Source organism: Temnothorax longispinosus, chromosome 1 (genome assembly GCF_030848805.1).
Source record: "Temnothorax longispinosus isolate EJ_2023e chromosome 1, Tlon_JGU_v1, whole genome shotgun sequence".
Taxonomy (NCBI): domain Eukaryota; kingdom Metazoa; phylum Arthropoda; class Insecta; order Hymenoptera; family Formicidae; genus Temnothorax; species Temnothorax longispinosus.
The window spans coordinates 11,013,964-11,023,911 of NC_092358.1; the positions used below are offsets into that span (position 1 = coordinate 11,013,964).

Genomic DNA, 9,948 nt, shown 5'->3' on the forward strand with positions numbered 1-9,948 from the left:
TTCCTCACTTTTGTAATTTTCACATCGTTTCTCAAGATACACAATCGACCCATTATGTTCCTTTTATTTATCGCAGTGCACAAACACATATACATAATATACGTTACTCTATATATATTTCACCTCGTAAAAGTATTATTCTGTCTTTTAGATTATTTCTCATCTATGAAATTATGTTATGCGCTAAAGAGCCGGAGATTTTGGCTTTTTAATAATTATAATAAATAAAATAATCTGCCGCTCCTCTTATTCGCGCGGGTGCATAATATACATATATTATATATACACCGTATTTTTATCATATTTCGTTTCGCAAAAATAATTCTGTCATAAAAGTTTTATTTTTGTTTTTTTTTTACAAAATTACTGAATATTTATTATGAATATTTATTATAAAATATTCAATATTCAAACTATTTAAATAATCATGTATTCATACGCACCGAGAAATGCATGCCAATTGTATAACTGATGCAAAGAGTATCACAGGTCTATTCTATTTAATTGAACTTATTCATGCACAGTTTATCTTTTCTCCTTTTCTCTCTAATGTGAAAAGAGAAAGAGGAAAGATGAACCGTGCAAGAAGTTCAGGTAAAAAGGACAGATGTCATGTTGCTGCGTTCTTCATGCTAGACACTTGATTGGTTCGTTTCTTTGTGCGCCTGCATTATGGTGCATTAATATACAAAAATTCGCTATTCGTACTTCGTACTTATAACTTATAACCATCTAAAAACTGCAACTTGATTTAATTTAACCTCAATGGGTCATTGGCATTGGCGCTTGGCGCGAAGGCTGCCGAGTGCCGAGTGCCGAGTGCAAATACATGACCGTGGGCAAGAGTGAGGCGTGAGGCCCGTGGCCCGTGAAGGCTTGATAATTCGGCTTATCGTTATCAGCCTTTCGTCGCATGTTTTCATTTCGTAAGAGATGTAGATATAATTATAGTTAATTGATATTTTATCGTACGATAAGAAAAAGTGCCTGCGTTCTCTATATATCTCTCTGCTCGGACTAGTCAAGAAAAATGAGCACGAAACTCCTGTTTGTCGAATCGGTGGAGATTCTGCGGGACACCTTGCCGCATTACCACACTCTGCTAGAAGCGATTTTGGTGCTTTGGATGGTGTGGTTTATTTCCAAGAGACGAAGCGGCGGCCAGGATTCGGTACCCTCGAAGGAGTTGGTGGAGCGTAAACTGGCGGAGTGGCAGCCGGAGTCCCTCGTGCCAGAATCGCCAGCGGACCATCCTTCGCTGAGTCCCAAACACATCACTTCTAGAATCGGGAAGCGGATGACGGTCAATGGCAGGGATTGTCTCAACTTGGGTACGCATAATTACTTGGGTCTAAGTGACAATACAGAGCTGATAGACAGCGCCGAGGCGGCTATCAAGAAATACGGCGTTGGATCTTGTGGACCAAGAGGTTTCTATGGAACTGTCGACGTTCACCTGGAGCTAGAAGAACGTATGGCCAGTTTCATGGGCACGGAAGACGCTATAACATATTCCTATGGGTTCGCTACTATGTCGACCGTAATCCCAGCTTATTGTAAACGTACCGACTTGATATTCGTGGATGAGCGAGTAAATTTCGCTGTGCAGAAAGGATTGGACGCGTCTCGAGGAAATATCCAATATTTTAAACATAATGATGTTCAAGATCTACATAATCTCCTGAAGAAACAGGAGGAAGCGGACAAACGACGTCCTAAAAAGGCTGCGAAAATCAGACGTTTTCTGATCGTAGAGGGTATTTATATGAATACAGGAAACATTTGTCATCTACCTGAATTACTGGACCTTTGCAGACAGTACAAATTGAGAATTTTTATTGATGAGTCGATATCGTTTGGTACCATCGGTCTACACGGAAGAGGCGTTACCGAATATTTCAACATTCCCAGAAGTGAAGTAGACATGATAATAGGTAAAAATTAATTAATACTAATATAATAACTAAAAAGAAATTAAAGCCAGTAGTGATGTGCGAATCAAGGATTTGTTATGTCAAGTCGAATCGAATCAAATTTTGTTTCTTTTTTCAAATTTGAATCAAATCGAATCGACAAAGTTTCATTCGAATTGAAGCGAATCAAATAATTTCGAATTGTTGAAATATAATTTTTAATTAACAATATAATTATTAAAATAATAAAAGATCAGAGTTCAAAAAATTAAAAAAGTAGTTAACGAACCAGTACTACGTTTACGCGAGCGTTACTTCTGTAGTAACTTACGATAATTCACTCGTTTACGCGGAATAAATTATCGTAAGTTACTGCAAAATCAAGTTTACGCAAAGGAATTATCGTAAGTTCCTACAGAAGTAACGCTCGCGTAAACGTAGTACAAGGCAGGTGTACAACGTACTAAGATTGTATTACAAATTGAAATAAATAAAGCGAGAAATAAAGCGTTCAAAGCGTTTCGACCTTACTACAGGGTCACTTACAAACTAAAGGGCCTATTCTGTAAGGCCCCATGGACTAATATTTTCCGCGTAACGCGTATCGCGTAATCAATCAGACGTTTCGTATTTTCTGTTAAGGTCATTGCGCGTAACAAAGTTTTAGTCATAATGGTAAGGCCGTAAGAAAATAGATAGACCAATCACAGTCGATTATTCTCCTTGAGCTCGAAGAAGACATGGAAAAAAATGTACCGAATCAATTTAAAAAAATGAAGATGACCTTGATATCTCCGAAGCCCCTCCACTTGGACAAAAATTATTATCGCTATATGATAGCCCCTCGGATAGCCCCCTTCGTACCGTACAATTTTACACTAATTTTTCTCTGGACCTTATAGATTCGAATATATTTAAGGTGGTAATAGTTATTGTCTCACCCTGTATATAATTCGTATTCGAATCATCTAGATTCGAAATTTTTTAATAGTTTGGATTCGAATCATAGAAATTCGAATTCGAATAGTTCGCACATCTCTAAGCTAGATATTTTTTGTTAATATATGAAAATGTATATATGATAATATATATCTACATATTCTTTAGGATCTTTAGAAAACGCTATGGGAACTATTGGAGGCTTTTGTGTGGGAACATCTTTTATCATCGATCATCAACGTTTATCTGGGCTTGGCTACTGTTTCTCGGCGTCTCAACCACCTCTCCTGGCATCTGCTGCTATCACTTCTTTAGATATGATTGAAAATAATTTACAAGTATTTCAATCTTTGAAAAATAACACCTTATCGATTCACAACGGTCTCAAAGAAATCCCGATGTTGGTGTGCTCTAGTTTCGCAGAATCGCCTTTAAAGCATGTATATTTGAAAGAACAGAAAGACCGTGCCACCGAGGAGAAATTACTATCTGCAATTTCTAACAAATGTATAGAAAATAACTTGGCGATCATACTACCTGCCTATCTGGAAACGGAAAGAATCTTACCTAGGCCTAGTCTTAGACTTTGTGTATCTGCTAGTCTGGATAACAATGATATTAAGTTTGTGCTAAATACTTTGAGAAAATGTACAGAAGAAATTTTGTCGTTAATGAGTGAGATAAATGAATCTTAAAAGAGGTATATTTAAAGATTTTATTCTCGTATATTAGGAATAGGTATATCTAATATTTATACATATTTATGTTCCTACTTTGTGCATACACGTATACATCATACGTATGCATCAACATATGTATGCATCAACATACGTATTAATTAGTCCAAGTAAATTTTTTTTCTTGTACAAAGTTAACATATTTGTTATTAAAGAAAATGGATGATACGAGAATTGCGATTATAAAGAATATGTTGGATAGAGAAAATGTATTAGCGAATTAAATTGTACTTTAGTTCTGAAAATATACTTCAGTTTTATCTCTTACAGGTTTATTTCTTAACACTTCATAGAAAAATGATTACAACGTTTTGCGTATGATACAATACAAATTAATATTTTTAACCGAATATTGAATAAATACTCGAGAATTGTAAAATAAAGTTTTCTAAATTTTTCTATTGATCGAATAATTTAGAAAAATTCGCTGAATACGGCTCATAATTAAAAAAGTGCATATAAAGCAACTGCCATAGTTTGTAATGTACGGAAAGTGCTTTATTATTGTAATAGGTACAGATACGCGCTTATTAATTGTCTCTCGTTTCAGGTTCGTCATCATATGCCGCCATGATTTTTTCCATAATTTCCCATAACTTATCCCTCGCTAAATCTTTGCAGAAAACCTGTGTGGTGACAAGAAAATTTACATATAAATCTATCGACTAACATAGAAAAACGGACAAAAAATTTTGTAGCATCATGTATACTTACATTGAACCACGGCTGTTGATCACACTCGTCCATTAGAGGTACGACCACGCCATAAATTTGTAATGACAAGTTAATACAAGCTATCGCTGTTAAGTTCGGTGGATAGTCGAGAATAGCTGGGGAATGATGAAAGTCTTGTAGCAGTGCCATGCTAGTTTTGGCGACCGGATACTTGGACCACTCCTCTTCACCAAACCAAGCTTGCAAAGATCGCAGATAATGAAGCATGTACTATAAGGAAACATAATGCAGTTATTTATGCGTTATCACATACGTCTATTAATGTTATTCAGTTAGGCTGTGTTCCAAATTCACTCTAGTTAACTAAAATGCTAGTGTACGTAACGTTAACTAGAGTGGAACACAGCCTTAGTAATATTTACAACACTTTACCTTGTGCGGATGCACAGGCGTGACTTCAAACTTGAGCATCCTCATGATCAGAAGTTCAGCTTGTACGATTGCATCCCTCATACTCCAATACTGATCGCCAAGATCGAGTGGCTGAGAACCTCTGTGAAGCGTGTTGTAAGATACATTCATTACGTCTCTTATCTTCAGCGTATCGTCCTTTACTTTACCAGCCAGATAAAGGCAAGTTGCAGCTATGAGCTAAAAGAGACAAAATTCTGTCGTATTTATTAAGAACTTATCAAGTCTTGAAGCACCATCCGTTCTTACATAATTATCATATCCCTGTGCCGTTGCTTCTTTAATAAATCTGTGATATAATGTTGCAGCAGTAGCTATCGTCAATGGATGAGCCTCCAATTTCAAACCTAAATTCAGACGAGCGTTTTATTAAAGACTTTACCTTTTTACGGTAAACACAACAAGATTTCTAAAGCTCGACAAATTTTCTAAAGTGCCTAACAACTTTCCAATGGTGAGATATCGTTGCACCCAACATACCACACTCGAAGATAAATCGAGAAACTGTGAAACTGTCGCTGGACTTGGTATAATCGATCGTAATACTCTTTTGTAATGTATTCCTTTTCTCGCGCTGCATCGCGAGAACGTCAATCACGTCTTTCATCTTAGAGCTAAAACGAAACGTCATGTGAATTTAACGTAAAAAGAAAACTAAATATCATTCGAACATACGAAAAATTAGCTGTGAAAATAACGCATGTCCGAATCACATTGCGTTGCGAAAATACTGAAAAGCTTTTGATCTGTCAAGAGTAAGCTGATGTATAACCTTATGTCAGTGTCATCCAATGTGAACTCATTGTACCTGAGAGTCTCGGTGCCGCTTGGCTCTGAGGGATTCATCGCGGAATATACTGTCTTTGGCGAGAAAGGTTTCGTTTAAAAATCGTAAGCGCGTTAGTGAGAAAACTCTATTTTCCCTCTCATTCAGGTACAAGAGATACGTCCACACAGTCCACACAAATGTAATAATCAATAAGGAATTTCCGTCAAGAAAACGGAGAGTATAATTTCAGTGTCAAAGTGATGAACTAAATGTGTGTCACGTGACGAGTAGCGCTTAAATTCAAATCTACACTTATATAGCAAATATATATATTATATATATATATAATGCCTATCTAATAATTGTGTATATATTATGTATATAATTATGTACATGTATATTATTGACCATAATATATACATAAATATATATTTAATAAACAGGAAAGGGAGATTAACGCTGGTTTAAAGAAATCTCCCTGCCCCGTTGATTAATATTTATTTCTTACAAATATATATGTATACAATTATCATAGGATTATAATAAGCACTTGCGAGGAGTGATAATTAAGGAGTGATAATTGAAACGCGCACACACTGCTTCTCTTCTACACACAAAGCATATTTTTAACATAATATTTTTAAACATTTACACATACAGCAAATTAATCAAATAAAGTATCTGTTAGGAAAAATGTTAGCATTTATGAATGATTTATATTTTTCTAGTTTAAATATGTTTATTAATAAAAATAAGTTAAATACTAAAATAAATTATTTGATAATTATTTGTATATACGCGGCTTTATAAAGACCAGTTTCAATACACTTTTAACTAATTATAAAACATGTGATTACGGATTAGTTGATGGTATATATACTCATAAACTTGAAATTCAAGTGACAAATTATGAATATGAAAATTACTTCACAAAGGGTCAACAAGTAGAAATAAAAGGATACATAAAAATAGCAAGTTTTAGTAATATATTAATAAAATCTTTGAAAAATAATTGTATTACTCTTTTTAATGACATGAATTTATCTTACAGCTGATATCTTCTATTTATATATATAGAGAAGTGGACAATACATCAAATATTTTAAATTATTAAAAAAGAAAATTATCTTTTGCTGAATGTTTAAAGAGCTCTTTTTGTAATAGGCTTTGTTCGAACAAAAAGAGCTTTTAATAGTATTAATAAAAAGATATTACCAAATAAAATTATTCGCACTAATTTTCGCACTAATTTTTCATAAAATAAACTTTGTTCATATAACAGAAATTCTTTATTATTATTAAAATATTAACAAAAACATAATATTAATACGCTTTATAAAATTAGTTAATTCTATTATTTAGTTAATTTTTTTATTAATATTAAATTTTTTACAGGTTGCAGAATTATTTAGAAAAATGTTTGTTGTCATCTAATAATCCAATTTACTTATTCACTTAATTATATTACTTTTTCATGTTCCTTTGTTTTCGGGAGTATTCTTCTTTCTCTTTATTTTTATTTATTACTGGAATTCTCTTTATTTTATTTATTAGTGGAACTTCTTTCATGTCCACCTCCTTGTTATCACTTTTCTAAGTTTTCTAACCCACATGATGTTTCCATGACAACCGCTTGCGCAGTATGATGCGCAGTCGTCTACTCATGCCCGTGCTCGATAGCTCGTATACTTCGACGCTTGTGATCCATACACTGTGTATGCATGGTTCTTCCACCATGACTGTATATATATATATATATATATATTACATTCTTATAACAATAATTATGTATCCATGTACTTATTTTTTTGTTTTTTAACAAACGGTTAGCTGGCCAGAGGGTTAACTTATTTTAGGCAGTAGTCGGGGGTCATTTTTTAAAACTAATTTTTTTACCAATTAATTTTTAGGTTTTTGTTTTTATATTTTGTTTTTTACTATTATAATTTTTTTTTATTTAAAAAATTCCCCGGATTTTTTTTTTTTTTTTTTAGAATTTGCCAAGTTCCGTAAACTATATTTTGCCTACAAATCGTTTTTTTTTTTAATTTTCTACAATTTTTTTTTTACCGAGTTATACGATTTTGAAACTAAACCTGTACTTTTTAGAAATGATGTCGATACTCGGCGAAAAATCATCGTAGACAAAAAATTAAAAATTAAGGCATTTTAAAGCCTGAAGTTTCAAGTTTAACGCACTATCGGTGGTTTAAAAAATGTTTTTTTTTTTATAATATGAAAATTGATGAAGAAGTGTGTTATCTCTTTGTAAGAAAGATACTTTCGCCAACGGTCAAATCACGTTGAACCTACAAGTTCTCGTCCGATCACTTAAGTCAAGCAACGTTGAGCGCGGTTAGTACTTAAATGGGTGACCGTTTGGGAACACCGCGTACTGTTGGCGTTTCTTTTTTGTGGAATTTACTTATTTTATGTGCCTGAAAGATATTTTTTTAATTGTAGTTATACATTGTCTATTATATAAATTAATTAAAATAATAGCATGTAATATATTATTTAATTGTATATTATTATTTTAGTTAATCACATGAATATCAAGAGACACGGTAGTGTCTCGTGCCAAGTACCCGCGAAGCGAGACCGCACCGTGACTCTTTTACGCGAACGCACGAGTTGCGAGTACCCGAGATTTTGAGTTCTCAATAACCGCTCAACCGGTCAAGTTCTAAGTATACCCAATCGATAGCTTAAGTTATTATTTATGTAAAATTTACTGTTATATAATGCGCTGAGGAGGACCCCAAAAAGGGTCGAAACGTTATTCGTAACTTTGACCACATGTATTTTATAATAAATTTGAGCGGTAAAACGGCACTCTTGGCTCTTATTGCCCGTATTAAATTTTAATTTTTTGAATTATTATATTATACATGAAAACTCCAAGGAGATGCATACACAAATATTTAAAAAAAATTGAAGTACTATTGCAATAGCATATTCTTGAGACGAAATGAAGTGAAGAAGTCCTGTACCACTTTTCCCTCCGACAAACAATTGCCGAGATATCGTAAGCTAAAATATTGAAAAAAGTTACCAAGTTTTCCTTGAATATCTCAAAAAGTATCAGGCAAACAGAAAAATGTCTCAGACAAAAGTTGTTTAAATTTATTAGTAGAAAAAGATGATACAATAAAAAATTGGGGTTTCCATTTTAAAAAATCAAGTTGGGTCTTATTGGGTCCAAAGTTGGCGCCGGACCCAAAATTTAGTCAGCTCATCTGATGGTCCCCTCTAAACCATACAACTTTTGTCCGAAACATTTTTCAATGAAATCATCGATTCCCGAGATATTACGGTGCGAAAGTTAAAATGGGACACCCTGTATACTATAATTTTAGTTAATTACATAAATATATTAGTATCTGTTTATTAATATTAACATAAATATACGGCATGTTCGATTCGATGTAATGAAAGATGGAGATAGATTGGGGAGATAAGATTGAAAAGAAAAGTCGTTTACCATTTTGCAAAATTTGCAATAGTTATTGAGTTAACTAAAATGTTTGAGCAAATAAGCGCATGAGAAGCGGTAGTAAGACCGGACTCGGTAGACTTCTTCGTCTAAAAGTAAATGGCACCTGCCTCCTCTTTACAGAATGCAATACGGACAGAGCAAGTGGTACAGTTGAATACAAAGTCGGAAATGTGTATTTGTGAGTGTGTGTAGTATGTTACTGCGTGTGGGTGTCCGTAGTGATAAACTCGAGTCCGTGGGTTCGTTAGACCCAAAGGATTGTGCAGATTAATCCTCCCTGGACTAATCCAGGGACTCAGTATATGAAATAGTTTAGGATGATGGCGTCCCATGGCACATATTTTCCACGTAACCAATCAGAAGCGTGAATATGGAAACGCGAAACGCTTCTGATTGGTTACGCGGAAAATACGTGTCATGGGACATTACCTTTATGGAGATATAAACTAGTTGTCACAGTGATGTCACAAGTCTCGTGAGTCAATGAGAAGGCGTTTCGTTTACACGTTTGTATATTCAAATATAACTTTTTTAAACAGTTTAAAAAAAATTAGACAAACAAAAATGTATTTATAACAATTTTATATTATTTACATTATATACAGGGTATCACGTAATTTGCGCCCACTATCACGCGGCGATATTTCTTATCAAAAATTAAGTCAAAAAGTCCTTAGCATTTTTTTCTATAATACTTAATAAAGCAGTAATTATTGAGTAAAGTCAATCCGATCAGCTGTCTTTTAGACGGGCGTACGTCAGTGAGGCGCCCGCCTGGTAGTATGCGCTCACGTATTAAGTGACACCTTGAATAATATTATATATTTTTTTCAAAGCATTTTACTTTTACTCAATTATTCATTTAAATCGATAATATCAATGGCCACGTTCACCAGAACATTTATTTTGCAATTGTTGGACGTTTTATGAGCTCAGATTGGATTA

General features: G+C 33.8%; 2 protein-coding genes and 1 pseudogene across 3 annotated transcripts; 2 read left to right on the forward strand and 1 right to left on the reverse strand.

The window, feature by feature from the left end:
* The first annotated feature begins 619 nt into the window (after window positions 1–619).
* Spt-i (serine palmitoyltransferase subunit I) lies at window positions 620–3,856 on the forward strand. The gene is made up of 2 exons (XM_071786832.1): window positions 620–1,934; window positions 3,021–3,856. The coding sequence occupies exons 1-2, from the start codon at window positions 1,031–1,033 to the stop codon at window positions 3,545–3,547; spliced, it is 1,431 nt and encodes a 476-aa protein (XP_071642933.1). The 5' UTR covers window positions 620–1,030; the 3' UTR covers window positions 3,548–3,856.
* A 209-nt stretch (window positions 3,857–4,065) lies between these two features.
* LOC139818611 (cyclin-Q-like) lies at window positions 4,066–5,719 on the reverse strand. 2 transcript variants are annotated; one of them, XM_071787503.1, is made up of 6 exons: window positions 5,544–5,719; window positions 5,216–5,349; window positions 4,985–5,082; window positions 4,697–4,915; window positions 4,304–4,534; window positions 4,066–4,215 (listed from the first exon to the last, which is right to left on the reverse strand). In XM_071787503.1, the coding sequence occupies exons 1-6, from the start codon at window positions 5,579–5,581 to the stop codon at window positions 4,120–4,122; spliced, it is 816 nt and encodes a 271-aa protein (XP_071643604.1). In that variant the 5' UTR covers window positions 5,582–5,719; the 3' UTR covers window positions 4,066–4,119. The 2 variants fall into 2 exon arrangements, with proteins under 2 accessions (XP_071643604.1, XP_071643534.1); XM_071787433.1 differs by having other exon boundaries at window positions 5,508–5,718.
* Window positions 5,720–7,789: 2,070 nt separating this feature from the next.
* LOC139825148 (5S ribosomal RNA) lies at window positions 7,790–7,908 on the forward strand (annotated as a pseudogene).
* The last annotated feature ends 2,040 nt before the right edge of the window (window positions 7,909–9,948 follow it).